Source organism: Meles meles, chromosome 16, assembly GCF_922984935.1.
Source record: "Meles meles chromosome 16, mMelMel3.1 paternal haplotype, whole genome shotgun sequence".
Lineage (NCBI taxonomy): Eukaryota > Metazoa > Chordata > Mammalia > Carnivora > Mustelidae > Meles > Meles meles.
The window spans coordinates 51,761,261-51,779,098 of record NC_060081.1 but is presented as its reverse complement, the minus strand read 5'-3'; the positions used below and the strand labels follow the sequence as shown (position 1 = coordinate 51,779,098).

General features: G+C 38.2%; 1 protein-coding gene across 3 annotated transcripts in view; it reads right to left on the bottom strand.

Moving 5' to 3' along the window:
• Window positions 1-985: 985 nt before the first annotated feature.
• The window catches only part of GPCPD1 (glycerophosphocholine phosphodiesterase 1), a 65,781-nt gene continuing 48,928 nt past the window's right edge, over window positions 986-17,838 (bottom strand). For 2 of the 3 annotated variants that reach the window (XM_045980403.1, XM_045980402.1), the window contains exons 14-20: window positions 17,651-17,690; window positions 15,490-15,551; window positions 13,554-13,619; window positions 11,665-11,801; window positions 11,024-11,159; window positions 10,368-10,528; window positions 986-4,407 (exon numbers count right to left, since the gene is read on the bottom strand). In XM_045980403.1, the coding sequence (XP_045836359.1) occupies window positions 4,218-4,407; window positions 10,368-10,528; window positions 11,024-11,159; window positions 11,665-11,801; window positions 13,554-13,619; window positions 15,490-15,551; window positions 17,651-17,690 (792 nt within the window). In that variant the 3' untranslated portion in view covers window positions 986-4,217. The other variant, XM_045980404.1, reaches the window with a different exon arrangement.

The window sequence follows — 17,838 nt, the reverse complement described above, 5'->3', positions numbered from 1 at the left end:
CTGGGTGTGGTGCAGAAACGATGAATTTGGAACACTGAAAAATATTTTTAAAAATTAAAAAAAATAAAGTACATTTCCCTCATTTTCCTTTAAAATCCATTAAAAAAAATCCTCTCCATTATCGGGATGGTTCCTTCATTCTCTCAACACACAACTACTACCCTGGCCTCTGAGTTTACAAAGGCCGTACCCCAGAGGCTTCACAACTACCCTGACTTCTATCCACCCCATTCTGCAAGGATTCAAGAGCCTTGCTTTAATCTATTATCTCTTCCTCTTATCTCCAACACACAGAAAATATAAAATGCTCTTAATCACATGCTGTCTTGCATTTTAAACATTTCAAATCCATTTCTCAAACTATACAGACTCACAGATTATATTTGAATAGACTTCCACTCAGGAACAACAAAATAATCAATGTTCTTCATATGTACGTTTTGCTTCCTACTCCCAAAATACACAATCCAAACCTAACATGCAAAGGAGTGAGTTATATCCAAATCTAAATTAACAGGCCTCCACGGCCAACCTAGAGTACCAAATGTGAAACAGAATGTGGGCAGCTGTGAAGAGGAAGCACCGAGGCACAAAGGGCAGTGACGCCCCACCAGGGCTAATGAGACAGCTGGCCCACAGGTCACCCGAGTCCTACCCGAGGCAGCACATCCCGCACTCCCAGACCACCAGCTGTGGGATTTCGGTTTATCAGCCCAGGGAGGGCCAGCCAGGCCTGTGGGAGAAACTAGACCTCACCTTCCACTGGGTCCCACAGTTGTTCTCATTCAGCACGGAGCAGAAACCTGGTTTACGGTAACCCGTCTGTGACCTTGAACAACTGGGGCAGAGTAAGAACTCCACGAGTGTACATGCAGACACACATGCACACGCATGCACACGAGCGCACACACTCCAGACGACAGAGCCAAGCAGGCCATACAAAACTGGATGTGGACTGTGAAACAATCTGAGTGAGGAAACTAGGATCGTTGCCACCGCCATTTATTTGTCTAGTTCACACCTACGGAGAACATGATAGCAGTGCTAGAAATGCAAAGAAGTCCCTGCCCTTAAGGGGCTTACAATCTTAGGGAAATAGAACAGGCACATAAAAAGACCGTAAGAAAGCACATGCTAACAAATGCCACAAGAATTCAGAAGGCAGCGTAGTTTAAGAACACGGGGTTAGGAATCACAAAACCCAGTTCTAGTCCCAACCTGGTAAGTCAGTTAACTTCCCTGGGTTTAGTGGCCCAGCTGCAAAATGAAGTCGTGAGATTGAGAGGCTGTAAGCATTGGTTTGCATCATGATTCTGATCAAAAGCTGAGCCAAGTTTTATGGAGGAGGTGGCACCTGAGCTGGACACAGAGGGAAGACAGAGAAGGCATTTCGGACAAGGAAAGCGGTACTGAGGTAGGCGTAAGCGTGGGGTTTGGAGGGGCAAAAACACAAGGTCGATGGGAGTGAGGTAATGGGTGGCTGTGGTAGCCCTTAGGCACTACCGACACAGGAATGAACTGTATTCTCACATTTACATCCAGTCAGTTACAGTACATAATTCCAGAGAGTAGAAAACACCAGAGAACAACGGTGGCATTTTATCAAACATTGCACTCGATTTCCAGAAAATATAAAATGATTTTAACATTATACCTCTACATTTAAAATTGACATCAACAAACTGTTCCAACTGTCAAAATGTAAACCAAAGTTTACATTCTTAGTAAACATAATTAAATCTCTTAATTCAAGAGGACATTTGATACAAATTATATTATCTCAACAATTCCAACATTTATTTTCTACCATGTTACATGCACTGTGGAAATAGAGAGTAAGACGAGTTCCCTGCCCTTGAAAGAGCCCGCAGCCTGGTAGGTGAGACAAACAACTACGCCTACTTAGAATGTGCTAGGACGCAAGGCATGATCAAGGTATGAGCATACGGCTATGGAGTAAGAGATGGATTCATACCCTTCTGCAGAAGTTGCAGCAAGAACTCGAGAGAGGCTGATGGCTCAGGAGAAAGGAGTGTGGCAGGAAGAGAGTGTCTATGGGGAGGAGAGGGCTTCCAGGCAGAGGGCATATGGCTACAGACAGGGTATAGTGTAGAAGCATGGCATGGCCAGGGTCTACCATGGGTATAATGTGACCGGAGCAGAGTGTACAGGGCAACAGTTAGTGATAAGGAAGCCTAGACTCAGTCCTATAGCAATGGGGAGCTACTGCTATGCTTTAAATGTCTGCTAACCCTGGTTTGCAAGGTTGGGAAGGGATAGGAAAGAAAGGGAGCAGTGAAGTTCTGTCTGGGGCGTAAGCAGTCCTTGTAAGCTCTTTGCAGCAAATTACACTGTTCGGGAAACTACCCCCTCTCCCCATCACCTCTCCTTTCCTTTAATGATCTGTGAGTCTTCAACATGGAGCTGCATTGCCACTGGATGGAAAGGCAGAGGGGAGGAGAGCAAATGAACAAGATCAGATATGCACACCTATGGCTAATCAAGTTACCATAAGGCAATGGTCACTGTATTGTACAAAGATCTATAGACGAAGAAAATGAATTCCTTTTTAGGAGTTTTCTAAAACTGCCTAAATCACACCAAAGCATGGGAAAATCTCATTCAATGTGGGAAAAGTATACAGAACGCTTGCAGAAGACTGCATTTCCTGAACTCTTTTCCATTAAATATTTGGTGTTGCAGTCCAACACCACAGGAGTTCAAAGCCTGTCTTCACACAATTAAGACTAAACCACAATTGCATTGTTTGGCTTAAAAAAATAAAAAGATACAACGTGTAATTCCAAGTCTTAGGTTCTCAGCTAGTACTAAAATAGGTCAATGCATGAATAAGTTGCCTAGTGAAGAACATGCAGTAAAAAGTAGATGCAAATAAACCATCACTTTAGGGTAGGACTCCAATTCTTAAATTCCAATTTCTCATAATAATATTATAGAACCAATTCTATAAAAGTAATACTTTCTTGAAATTTTGTCTTATAAGGAAGAAAATAAATCTGTATATTTTATTTAACATTCATTCTTAAGTTACAGTTATGCCAAAACAATCAGCATCTAATGAAAGAAACCTTAGTATAATCCTAAAAACACGCATATACATTTAGAAGGCTCTTCTACATTTCTAAATAAATTACATGCCTCATACACATTAACCAATAAAGAATACCAATATGAGAATTCAGGACATTTATTTTTCTGCATGGAGATTTAACTACTGTACAACACACACACAACAAACCCACAAAGCAACGGTGTGTAATAGGTAGTGAGAGACACTTAAAATAAGCATACTGAAAATGCCTACAAACAGGCTTTTTTTTTTTTTTTTAAGCAACAAAATATTTTCAGTCCTTGACACCTTCTCACACTCACCTAGCACCACAGATGCAAGGACTTAAGAGTAAACGTGTACAATCTCATGCTTAAAACCTAAAGCATGCACTGAATAGGATTTATACATTATGATCTACTCTATTAACTATGTAGACATACTTCTAGTATTTTATACATTAAATTACCCTGCAACATTTTAACATTTATGCAAAACAATTTTTGAAAGATTTATGAAACAAGTTTTCAAGGATCACCTCCAGGCTGTTTACACAGGCATTGGTTTGGTTAAGTGGTAGAATGGCAGCAGCCTCAAGGTTCATACTGAATGGAAATGTTGTCTGTGCATGTCAGTCCATGTAAAAAATACATATATACATAGATGGCACAAAGATTTGTGCAGTTGGAATCACCAGTGCAAATGCATGCATTTGAGGTACTTATTTTTTCCATGGTCAGGTATAATTATGCATAGTCATGTTCCCCAAGTGCTAGATGTTTCAGACCTGATCAAAAGAAAGCTGTAAGAACTGTAAATATAAGATATTTATATAGTTAATTTCAAAGCACTATGCTTTTGATGAACATCTGTTTAACATTCTATGTTTATATATTTCATTTAGTATGTTTGCTAACCAATAAATTTTCTCATTGGAAAGAGACTGACTGGTAATTATACCTGGCCAAGTGATTTAAATAGCATACTTGAAATTTGAGCAAGAATTGTAGTGAAAGAGTAAAATACTTCATTATTGCTTCATTGGACTGAGAAACCTAGAAGGCAGAGATAAGACGATGCTCGACGATGAAAAGGGAATACCCAGAACAGTGGTGCACGCCCGCAAATGGACTCTGCCCAATAAGAACTAAGCACTCTCAACGTTATCGATGCCGTTGGCATCCACATGGATATCAGGCTCCCCACACAGAGATGAGGGAACAAAGCGGCTAACAGTGGGACACAAACAGCTCTTAAGCTCTGGCAATTCTTGCTTCAGGCGTTCCAACTGCTCCACTTGGAATATATTTGGCTGTTCAGGCATCCAATCATATATCCTATGATGAAACAAACACAAAACACAGAAAATAGTGTAATTTTATGGTTTACTTAAGACCTGTCTGCCTTAACCTTTTCAGGGCAATCTGATCATAGAATGCCTGGAAATACACAGTACAAGAGCCCCCTTCCCTTTTAAAAGATGTAAGTTCTAAAAATACTTCTCTTCCATCTTTCCAACAACACAGAATAGCAGCATTTCCTTTTGTGCCCATAATGAAAAAGAACGGATTACAAAGCAACTGAATCAGAAAATGAAATAAACCTGTAGTTTACTAGTGATTGATTCGTCAGGTATCTTCTCTCCAAGCCAAGCAACTGGCAATGTCGCATTTTACCGATGGGAAGCTATTATGAGGCAGAGTTGGAATTCATACCCAATGTGCGACTTCAAAGCACTGAAGATCTGCGCTGTGAGAACTGTCCTAAAGTTGTGCAGCCTAGGCCAAGGTACCTCTAGTTGAAAGGCCAGAAAAAGTCCCATGTGACAATGGCAGCACTGCAGTGCCCATCAGCAGAGAGAGGATGGCCTTTCAGGCCTAAATGTGAGGGCCAGGCAACTCATGCTACAACAGAGGTCGTTGTGACATCATAGTAGGAAAGTATTTCTAAGAGAGTGAGAAGTGACCTCTGGATCAAGATATCAGACCAAAATCAGAAACAACTATAAGTTCTCTGTATATCCCATTAAAAAGAAAATAAAGGAATTAAAAAAGAATCCATGCGTATGGGGAAAAAAAAAAAGAAAGAGACACAGCAACAAAATTTTGGAAGCTGGAAAACAGATGCATAAGTAATAACAAAGTGTTTCAGTTAGCAGAACAGAAAAGGCCAAATCACAAGCCAGTAGTGGAAAACATGAAAAGGCTGAGTTAAAAGCAGCACCAGATTCCCCTAGAACTGGGGAAGGAGGGGGGCGGCAGCTAAAACAGGGAGGATGAGTAAAGGCTCTGAGCAGCATTAGGCATCTCCCTTCCTTCTAACTTCCTGCCATGAAGGCTGCCCGGCACCCCACTCCCGCACTTAGGTTCATTTGATTTCTTAACTTAACAGAACTTAACAGAAAACCTCTTGGAAGGGAGGACTAGAAGACCAGGTGACGGTTTGGGCGTTTTACAAAAGCCACCAGCACCAGGGGAATTAGAGACAGTCCATACATATAACACATGCAAAATTCAGAGACATGCCCTCCCTTCCCCAGCTCTCTTCCCTTACCTGAATCCCAAGAACCCTGGGAGCCAGATCTGGGTCCTCTAGGTAGTTTATATAGACTCTTCTGTGAGGAATCTGGTCAGCCAAAAAGTAAAGTTCTAAATCTACTGACATCAGAACTATGACCAAACAGGCCACCCAGATCACCCCGCAGTGAAATCCAAGTTAACAAGCCCCATTCACACATTCAGGAGCCTCCAACAAGCATTTAGATCCTAGTTTCTTACCATGAGAAGCAGCCAAGGATTTCCCAACAACTGAGGAAAGCTTCTAACATCTAAGATAGTGAGTAAAAGAAAAAAATTCCAAAGACATAAAAAAAGTCCTTGGGGCCTTCACAGAAATAGTTCACTGAACCAAAACAGGATGTTATACGTAGAATAGAAAAGAGCATTCAGAGAAAAAAGACAGTTCTTAAAATTAAAGACAGATAAAACTCAATAGAATGGTGGATGATAAGGTTGGCGAAATCTTTCTGAGTAGAGTAAAAAGACAAAGACAGGAAATAGGAGAAAACATAAGAATTAGAAGTCTGGTCTAAGAGTGAATAGTATGTAAACTAAAGGATTTCTATAATGGCAGGAGGGGGGAGAACCCAGAAAAACAGAAGAGACAAAAATCAAAGGATAATTCACAAAATCTCTGCGTCTTCAAGGACACCTATCAACAGAATAAATGGGCTGCTGTGTGCTCAGCACAAGGGATGGAACGAGACCCACACCAAGATCCATCTCTATGAAATTTTATAACACCAGTGACAAAAAGAAGACTCTGTAAGCTTCCAGACAGGAAACAAAGAAATCACACGTGCAGGAACAAGAATCAACATGGCTTCACACTCCTCAAATTAACACCGAAACTGTGAATGTGACAGAGAAATGCTTTTAAAATTCTAAAAGAAAATTATTCCTAACATGAAATTTTATGCCCAGCCACAATACTTCCAGGCATGCAAGACCAAACATTTACTTCCATGTCTTCCTTTCTCAAGAAGATACCAAAGAATGTTATCCATAAAAATGACAGGAAAGGGGAAAGATCCGGACTACAGGAGATGGGAGCTCCGACACAGGAACAGTCAGGGAGCAGTCTTCACTCAGGATGACAGCAGTACCCAAAGAAGTCAGTGAGTCTAGGAGCAGTCTGAGTAAAAAGGAAGGCGTGTGGGGAATTACCATCACTCCAAGAGGGCCAGTGCCACTGGACCCGCATTGTACCCTAAGGACAGAGTGCCCCAGCAGGCCTGATTCAGAATCCTACTTATACGCGGCTTAACCATGTGTTGATGATAATAAACTGTCAGGTAGACAGTTTGTTATGCACTGGCCTCCTCCTGAGAACTGGCAGCAGGCTACAATGGGTACAGAACCAAGGAATATAGAACCATCCACTCCACAGGACCATAATCCTTACATACTCTTCCAATACATGACCCACAGATGCCTTACAATGGGTTGCAAAACAAATTTGGAAAGTTAAGACTAGCATTTAAAAATGTGAAGGCCAGTGGCAAAATGGACTAGCATTTCAAAAGTACACATACAAACAGAAAATGTCCGAGGGCCATTATTTTTAAAATTCTGTTTTAGGTACTTACTTGTAGATATACGTATCAATGTGTGCACCTGGTAATAATGTAGAATGCATTTCTAACTGGGTTGGGTCAAGAAGGTTTGAAAGTCATTGGCCTAGAGAAACTTTACACATGTATTCTAGAAGGCCTGGTTCAACAATGTTTACAGCAAACACTGCAAAAGCAAAAACCTGGTAACTACCTAAATGTTCTCATACAGAATAAACTGTAATAGAGACATAGCCATGAGTATTATATAGTCACAAAGATGAACAAATTATAGGTATATACAACAAATAGATTAATTTTAAGAACATTATCACAAGTGAGAAAAAAGTACAAATAAAGTTTAAAGATATTATATTATTTAGTGATAGAAACAGAATTTAAAATTTTTACAAAGAGAATAATAATTTGATAAGCAGTTATATCTGAGGGAGGAGATAAGGGAATTGGATTAGGGAGAGGTGTATGGGAGACCTCAAATCTTTTTTTTTTTTTTAAAGATTTTATTTATTTATTTGACAGACAGATCACAAGTAGGCAGAGAGGCAGGCAGAGAGAGAGGAGGAAGCAGGCTCCCCGCTGAGCAGAGAGCCCGATTCGAGGCTCGATTCCAGGACCCTGGGATCATGACCAGAGCTGAAGGCAGAGGCTTTAACCCACTGAGCCACCCAGGCACCCCGGGGAGAACTCAAATCTAATGGTAACATTCTTTACTTTAAACCTGGGTGTTTGTTACTGGATTTATTTTTTAATCATTTGAGCACAGTAATTTTTTAAATAAAAAGAGGAAACTGCCTAATTATTGAGGCAGTATTTTCCCCCTACCAAAATGAGACAACAACCAGTTGAGAAAGGTAAATTTAAAGGTCATCTTACTCTTTATCACAAATGCAAAAATTCCAAATATCAGCAAATCAAACCTAGCTCTTTATATGAGATAATGTACCATAAAACCATGATTAAATGTAAAATCTATAATACGTTACTGCCTTTGGAAAGAAGAGAAAAAAATCAGTTTTGATCAACTAAAACTCCCATTTTCATCAACAATTCCAACGTAAAAGAGATCAAAGGCTCCAAAATCATGAACTGTTCAAAACCTTCCCTCTTATGTCTAGATTTGACAGTAAGAAAAATAATAGCATAACCACATTATGTGCCAAAAGAAACAGCTAAAAACCTTAGGGTGGGGCACCTGGGTGGCTCAATTGGTTCAGCGTGATTTTGGCTTAGGTCATAACCTCAGGTCATGAGACAGGTTCCACACACTGGGCAGGAGTTTGCTTAAGACTTCCTCTCCCTATGCCCCCCACTCTGTGCCTGCATGTGCCAAGCTGTCACGCTCGCGCACGCTCTCTCAATAAAAAACATTCAGGCACAAGAACTCAGCTAAAAACAATGAAAGAGATAGGCACAGGGAACTGCTGGTTTTTATTGTAAACCTCGCATACACACACACTTCTTTGATTAAAACATTTTAAAAATCCCCCAACTTTTGCAGGTAAACACAACCCTAGCAGAAGCCCCATCCTAGGCTATCTCCTCAACATCTTCCACACCTTCAACACAGTCATGCCCTGAGTCACACTATTGCTTCTGCCTAAAACTCAAATCCTGTCAAAGCAAACAGCCACTCTCAAAATCCAAATCCAGGCTTCCTCTTTAAAATTATTCTTATTGAGCCAGGCCAGAAAGAGCTTACTTTCTTCAGGGCCTCTAATATCACAAAGTATCTTCCTGTTCTCCATTACATGTCACAATTTGGCTCCAACCAACCCTTCAAAGGATCTGCCTAAAATCTGTACATCCTACAAAGTCATACATAGTAATAAGTCTCACAAACCGTTTTCTTGCCTGAATATACTTGCAATCATTCCTTCCTTTCCCTCCAAGAAAAATCTTCAAAAATTTTGCTAAAGCCAGCACTTCTTTCAAATGGTCACTGTAAAAATTTTATCTTCTTTTAATTAATTGGAAGGGTCTATCATAATTGATATTAACTATACAGGACAAACAGTAAAATGAACTAAATTCAGGGAAAGTATTTTTTAAAGCAGGCCTGTAAGAATTTCATCACTTACTCTTTATATGATGTTGCTTAAGTATTATGAAGCCTGCTACTCCCTTAGCAGACTAAATGACATCCCTCCTAACCCAAACTTTCTTTATATTAAGAAATCTTTTAATCTCTCAGATCAGTGGCTCTCCAACTTCTATCATAAACACCTAGGGAGCTTATGAAAAAAGGAAAAAACTTTTGTTCAACAAATATTTGAGCCCCTACTGCGTGTCACACATTGTTCTAACTTTTGGAGATACAGAAGTGAACAAAACAGGCAAACAGCCTGTCCTCATGGAGCTTATGTTTGTGTGGGTGTGTTGGGGTTGGAGATGGAGGAAGAAACATGTCAGTCAGCTCATGTGGGGCCTTGGAAGGACCTTGGATTTTACTCTAGGTGGCAAAGAGAACTGTGGGAGAGTTTTAAGCAGTAATGAGATCTGACTTCAGTTAGAAGAGGCTCCCCTCTGGCTGCCGCGCCGGGATAAAGAGAGCAAGGAGGCGTAGATAAAGGAGTGGATGGTAAGCGACGGACTTCAATAAGCCACATGAGAAATGAGCTAGTCTTAGCAGACAGTGACAGTAGTAAATACGGTGAGTGGATACATTCAGGTTATATTCTGAATAATATTTGTGAAGCCACAAAAGACTCCAAGGATTTGGAATGAGAAACTGGAAAGACAGAGTTGCCATTTATATTGAAATCAGGAAGTCTATAGAAAGGTTAAGTATTGATAGCTGGATATAAAAGCTTAGGCAGTCAGGGGAAAGACACAAAGGTTGGAGATTAAAAAAAAAAATTGAAGAATAAAGGTATGAAAAGATACAGAACTGGATGAGATCCCCAAGAAAGTTGGTGCAGAGAGGTCTGGGGGAGATAGCCCCCCAACCCTCAAGATGACAGTACCAGTTATCCAAATGTTTAATAAGCTTCCCACATGGTTGTGCTATACTCCAGAGTTTGAAAAATTCCACTGACAAAAGTTAAGATAAATCTCAGGCTGACCTACAGAATTTTAACTTAACTAAGTTTAATATTATTTTTAATTTTATAAAACAACTATTTTTTTTCTAACAATCCATGGAAACTTTTCATGAAAAACAAATACCTATCATAAATTAGACCATTAACTCCAAGTTCCTTCAGTTTCTTTCTGTTTTCGGGATCATTGGTATCATCACCCCAGCAGAATATGACCAGTCCCTTAGCTTTTGCCTCCTGAATATAGGACGGGTTTCTGAGCAGGTCTTCAGTATGTGCATTGATCCCCTAAAAGAAGAAAAATTACTCATGAAAAAGTAACTTATTAAATGCAAATGCTAAATGGTCATAATCTACATCAGTGTTCCCCAAAGTAGAGTGAGTAGAGAAAAAAAAGTTAGAACTTTATATTTGATAAAATAAATTGGAAGAAAAAGTTCTAACATTTTTTTTCAGTCCAGCCATTTTAGATGATTCATAAAATACACTCAGAAAACTAAGAAAACTCACCAAAACCCAATATTAAATGTCAACTGAACGTTAAAAAAAAAAAACAAAAACCCTACAAAAATTTACTTAACCTAGGCCTGCAAGAAAGTATTTTGTTGCTCACTTAACTGCTTTTCAGTCTACGATCCAATATCTTTATTGAAGTAGAGCTGTCAGCTTGTTACAAATGTGTCAAAACTAACCAATTAGATGTGTAAAATAACATGAAAACATATTTACTACTGCTCTCAGACATTTCTTTAAAAAAAAGAAAAAAAAGCAAGCATGACTTACTAGGAGGTTTTCAAACTGTGCAAAGCTCATTGCAATGGGGGTTGTCCGAGATCTGAGGTCCATGAGTTCAGGGTAAATATCAGATTTTCCTTGAGTCAGAAATAATATAGGGTATTTGTTCTGCTTCTGCCGAACCCTAAAAAAGACAAGTTAAAAATACTTTTCTCATCAGAGAGATAATTCTAATATATTGTTTTAGAATTTTAGGAAACTCTAAAAATATAAAGAAACCACCTCCCCCAAAAGAGCATAATCCCATTATTGAGATATAATCACCATTAACATGTATTACACCTTTCAATCAGAACGAAAGATTTTAAATCATTCTATACAAGAGTTAAAAGATTCTCAGAATGGGCAATAAGAAAGCCTTCAAAGGCTTACAAGTTGGTAAGGAGGATGTTACATGCCTATAAAATGAAACTCAGGGTGTGAGGTACTAGGTAGGATCCAGTGGGTGTAGAGTTCATTGGAGGAGTTGGGAGGGCATCCTGCACCTAAACGGATGTGAAAACATATGCAACCTGATCAAGAGGTCAAGTCAAGGGTGAAGTCTGGGCAACCTTCCTACCTTCAACCACAATCTTTGTACCCTAAGTCCCAGCTGCTATCTACGGGTGCCAAAACTGAATATTACTCACATTGTGCAAATATCTGCGTCAAATGAAGAAAACACTATTCTCCTCTTCCCAGAATTTTCTAAGACAGTTTTTAAAATTATATCCAAAAACAGATTCATGTCAAAATACGTTGATAAGTTACCATCCCACATTCCATCCTATGTAGAAATAAACAGGAAAACAAAAGTCATTAGATACCCTAGAATCATAGTGCCAGAAAAAAATCTTGAGAACATCTAATCCAACTCTTATTTTACCTGTGGAAATCAAAGGCCTAAGAAGATTAAGTAACTTGCCCAAGACCACACAGCTACTAAGTGATTGTGCAGCTGTCGTAATTCAGGTAAAGACTCATATACAAAGTGATTATGCCATCAATAAAATTTTGCTTTAATGAAGTTAACAAAAGCTGAAACTCTGGAACTCTGTACCCTAAAATGTTAAAATAAATTAATATTAATTTATTTTAATTAATATTTAATATTTAATTAATATTAAAAATATTAAAATATTTTTATAGGGGGTGGCTCAGTCGGTTAAACGTCTGACTTTGGCTCAGGTCATGATCTCAGGGTTCTAGGATGGAGCCCTGCATCAGGCTCCTCACTCAGCAGGGAGTCTGCTTCTCTCTCACCATCCCCACCCCATGTTCATACTCTATCTCAAATAAATAACATCTTTTTAAAAAATAAAATGTTTATATAATCTTCATGAACTGTAAGACAAAAGGACTTCATTTGCTAATTCATTACCAAAAAACTCAGGTAACTTTTTCTTTTTTAAAGTGGGCTTTATGCCCAGTGTGGAGCCCAGAAAGGGCTTATAGTCATGGCCCAGAGATCAAGGCCTGAGTTGAGATCAAGAGTTGGATGCTCAACCAACTGACCCACCCAGGCTCCCCCGTCAACAGAAAACCCCAGGTAATTACCAATCACTAATTAAAAGCTTCATTCTTTGGCTCTTAAAGTTGTATCAAGTACCCTTAACAAATAATACAAATATTCTCTAAATATAGCTAAGGTACTAAGAGCCCTGCTGATATTCAAATATTAGATGTTTTATATACCAGTCATTAAAATAATCCTAAAAGCACAGAAAACTAAAAATCACTTATTAAGAAAAATCACTTACAACGTTAACTGGGACCAGCTTATCATAAACAGCTACTTAGAAGGCAAGATTTGAGGGCAGTTACAGAGTATTCTGACAAAAGAAATCCAGGATATTGCTCTGATTGCCCAATCATACCTGAATTAAACCCTTTCAGCAACTCCCAGTCCAAGAACCCTCTTCCCATGCATCCCAACCATTTATACATATCTCCATCAATATATTCAATAGTTGTTTTCCTCAACTAGACTGTAAGTTTCAAGAAGGCAAGGTTTATTGTTTGTTCACAACTCGAACCCAGTACCCACAAAACTGCCTCATTTTCAGTATAAAATTTGAACAAAAAAAATGACTAATCTGGGAATGATTTACAATACACCTATGGAAATTTCTTTTCTTGGTTAACTATTACTAGCTACTACTGCCACCTAACAGGACACTGCTTAGGGAATTATTTAAAATATATATTTAGATGGAGAGTAAGACAACAAAAACTAATCAGTTATAAAGTTAACTGTCCAGTTTTCACATTCATTTTATAAGTATATTCAGAATATTCCATATTAATGTTCACACAAGACACATGTAAACTGAAATTTATACTATGATACATTCATCATTACTTTTAAGTACTCATATATAAGGATAAAGATGCTTTACTGAAAAGGTCCAATAATGTTGGAAGAAGCCACAGTAAGATTTCAGCTTCACTTTTCCATTAAAACAAGGAGATGGGAATAAATGCATTTACATAAATGAGGGGAAGAGAGGAAGAAGGCATTACATCAAGGATTACTTACCCTCTGTTGGCAGATCCATTTTATTTCTATGTTAAACCCTACATCTTCTGGCAAAGACTCTAAAACCTAGAGTTTTGTTTGTTGGAGGTGAATTTTGTTTTGTTTTTGGTGAGATGAAGAGCAGAATAAGAGAAGAAAAAAAAGGAAAAGAGAATTATTACAAAAAGCAACCTATAATAAAACATATCACTAAGTACGGATAAAATGTTTTGTGCCTTCGGCAGAAACCACTATCTTTTCTCATACCCAAAGTGACAACCTGGTTGGTGATTAAGTCAAGTAAGAAAGTCGACAGAAATTCAACAGCAAAAGGAGCAGTCTCAGGCAGCATCAGTGATGGCAGCTGCACTACCATCTCAAAGATGCATCTTTCACCTCAAATCCTTCCACCAGCATAGCTCTGGGGTCTACACCAACCGCTGCATGGAAAGTACAGCACCTAAAACTGTGTACTCAATTTCATGTGGAGCTTTTGACTTTCTTCTCTGATACCTTTAGCCTTATTTTATTTAATGTAACTATCACGTTTTTACTGGACTAATGCAACATTAGAAAACTAAGGACAATAGTGTATATTAGTGTTGAGAGTGCTAAACATCAAATTTACTAAGATTCTCCTTTAAATCGAGACTTTTAGGGCACCCAGGTGGCTCAGTCTGTTAAGCATCTGACTCCTGATTTCAGCTCGGATCAAGACATTAGGGTCATGAAATCAAGCCCTGAGTAGGGCTCTACGCTGAGCCTGAGCCTGCTTAAGATTCTCTTCCTCCCTCTGCCCTTTCTCCCCCCACCCACCTTGAGCGCTCTCTTTACCTCTCTTAAAAATAAACAGATTTTATTTGGTCTTTTTGGTTTTAAAATTTCTGCGATGAAATTATAGTGACAGTGCCAAAGTACATGAATAAAAGTGTGTTTAAGGTATTTGGCTAAGTAAATGTTAAACTGTTAATACACAATTTTTTAAAAGTTTTTAAAAGTTGTTTTTAATCACAAGTCTAGGAATCATGAGATTTCTCAGAACCAAATGATTTCAGCTTTTTGAACCAGAAGGAATGATGTTACTTGGCTGGGCATCATAAAAATCTGGAAAATTATTCCAATCATGTTCTACAAGCTCTCTTATAAGCTTCTTTTCTGCTGTGTAAATAATCATGATGAACTGTTGCCTAAGACATCTTGTGTACCTGACATCACCAAAAAAAAGGCAATGGAGAAGAACAGAAGTTAGAAATGGAGCCAGTAGGAAAGAAAGCAGACCCAGCATGAGCAAGGAGTGCCTGGCATCCACAGGGAATTGCCTGATACTGGTAAAGGGATTCCTGTATCAATTGTGTCTAGTTTTAAAATCTTTGTACTAGTATTTATTATACTTTTTCAAGTGAATTCTTGAAATTTGTGTCTCATTTTGAGTAACGAGGGTAGTTATTTTCTTTGGCTGGAGAATCTCATTTCTCTCTACAAGCTAAGGAACAGTTTGTTTTCCAAGTTTTTATTTAATTAAGTAAGCTCTACACCACCCAAATGGGGCTAGAACTCACAATCCCAAAATCAAGAATCACATGTTCCTCTGACTGACCCAGCCAGGCGCCCAGGAACAGTTTTAAATATTGTAAAAATGCTCCCTTACCATCACCAGTCCCTCCCACCCTTTCTTCTGTGCCCTCTATTTCTTGTTTATATACAGAAATACATTCTTATCAAATTAACCCGACTGAGATGAGGATTTTTATTCATTTGGGCAGAGAAGTTACTCTTAAAAAAAATAGCATACATACACCATACAAAAATATATCTTCTCTAAAAAGAATCAATGACAAGCTTATATAAATGCTATCTTTGACAGTCTTTTTAGTGCCCATCTGAGAGACGAAAATAACTAATTCAGTTACAACAGAATTAATGAGACAGCCTTTGCTAGTTTCCCTAAGGAACTTACCATCTTAAGAGAAGGAAACGGCTGATTTTCAGAAAAAGAATTTTCTTCCTCAACCACAGATTCTGAAAATTAAAATTATAAAAACTCAGTATACAGGATACTGTTTTATCACTAAGATCTTATCCTAAACTCTCAGGACAAAAAAAAAAAAAAAAAAAAAAAAGAGAGAGAGAGAGAGAGATGTAAAGGTAATTATGAGATCCCTTCATATGCAGTATTTTTAGAGGAAATAAGCATCCTTTATGAAAACTAGTTTACCACATTTCATAGAAACACCAAGTTTGATGCCCCAACAGTTGAGTACTTTCTTATAGACACTGTAATACTACTTTTTACAAAGTAGTCACTAGCATCAACTCGTTTTTTCTCAATGGAATTAAAAGATGTGTCCTCATGCTAAGGCTTCTTTTTGAAACATTAAAATCAGCTCAGAAGCTAGAAATTAAGAGAATATAAAGTTAAAATTGTGCTTTTGTTACCACTACCATTTAATTAAAAATAGATTATATCTCAAGACACCTAAGAATTTTTTTCCAAGAGGGAAAAAAAATTTGATATCAAACTAATTATCAAACTTTTGTTAAAAAAACCCTGTGTATTATGAAGACTAAAGTCATATAAAAATTTCCAACTAAATAAATAATAAAAATAATAAATAACATTCATTTTATTATTAACAGTCGTGAAATAGCTACAAAGCCTACAAAGTCCTATCAGTGCTCTGGGGATAACCTCTGGATAAACACTTTACAATAGCTTCATAAAGTCATTCCAACCGCCCTGTTACCACAACTGCAGATAAATATCTAATGAGCACCTGCTATATACAGAGCATTAAATGTGTCTTAGGGAATACAAAAACATGTTTTCCACCCTAGAGAGATTGATATTTTAGTTGAAGAGACAGGACATATAGAGAATAAAAGGTTAAAAAAAAGGAGCCATTCACAGTCGCCAAACTGTGGAATGAACCAAGATGCCCTTCAACAGATGAACAGATGAAGAAGATAACGGTCCATATACACAATGGAATATTATGCCTCCATCAGAAAGGATGAATACCCAACTTTTATATCAATGTGGATGGGACTGGAAGAGATTATTGAGTGAAATAAGTCAAGCACAGGGTCAATTATCGTATGGTTTCGCTTATTTGTGGAGCATAAGGAATAACATGGAGGACATGGGGAGATGGAGAAGAGAAGTGAGTTGGGGGAAATTGGAGGGGGAGATGAACCATGACAGACTGTGGACTCTGAGAATCAAACTGAGAGTTTTGGAAGGGAGGGGGGTGGAAGTTGGGTGAGCCTGGTGGTGGGTATTATGGAGGGCATGTATTGCATGGAGCACTGGGTGTGGTGCATAAACAATGAATTCTGGAACACTGAAATTTTTTTAAAAATTAAAATTAAAAAAAAAAGAAAAAAAAAGGAGCCATTAAACCTCAAATGAATGGCACAAACTATAAAGTTCTAGGAGAGTGCCAAGTAAAGTACATCACAAAGGGATTTTGTAGGCAGGACAAGTTTCAGGGAAACTAAGGGACAAAGTGGTTAAAGTAAAGTAACCTGCCCAAGGTCACAGTTGGTAATGTCAGAGTTGGATTCAAACTGCTGGCTCTAGAGCCAGCTTTCATACTTTATATATCCTCCACTTTGTTCTTTGGTTAAGAATGTTTGGAAAAGCGGGGCCTGGGTGGCTCAGATGGTTAAGCCTCTGCCTTTGGCTCAGGTCATGATCCCAGGGTCCTGGGATGGAGTACGGCATTGGGCTCCCTGCTCAGCGGGGAGCCTGCTTCTTCCTCTCCCTCTATTGCTCCCCCTGCTCATGCTTTCTCTCTCTCTGTCAAATAAATAAAATCTTAAAAAACATATATTGGAAAAAAAAGAATGTTTAGAAAAAATGATAGGCACAAAATTACAAAGAACTTTGATCATCAAGCTAAGAAAACTCATGAAAGTAAAAACTCGTAATTACTATACACATGACATAAATGCATTTGAAAATGACTATATGTAAAGACTTCATGTCTTAAAATGATTTAGACAGCCCAATGTTACATTCATTAAAATGACCAAGGGTATGTTAAAAGAAAAAAAAAGGAAATACCATATACATGTTAACTACTAAATGAAAATGGTGCCTCCATATTGGTACATACCTTTCAGATCTTTAGATTTTAGAGCAGTCACATGAGCGAGCTAGAAAACACACACACAAACACAAAATGCAAGAAAAAAAGCCTTAGTTTATGAAGATATGATTAACAGAACTGTAACTTGAAAAGCTAGCAAGTTAAAGGAAACCAGAAGATGTAGACTTAGTCAGTTTAGTAAGAATAATCACTAA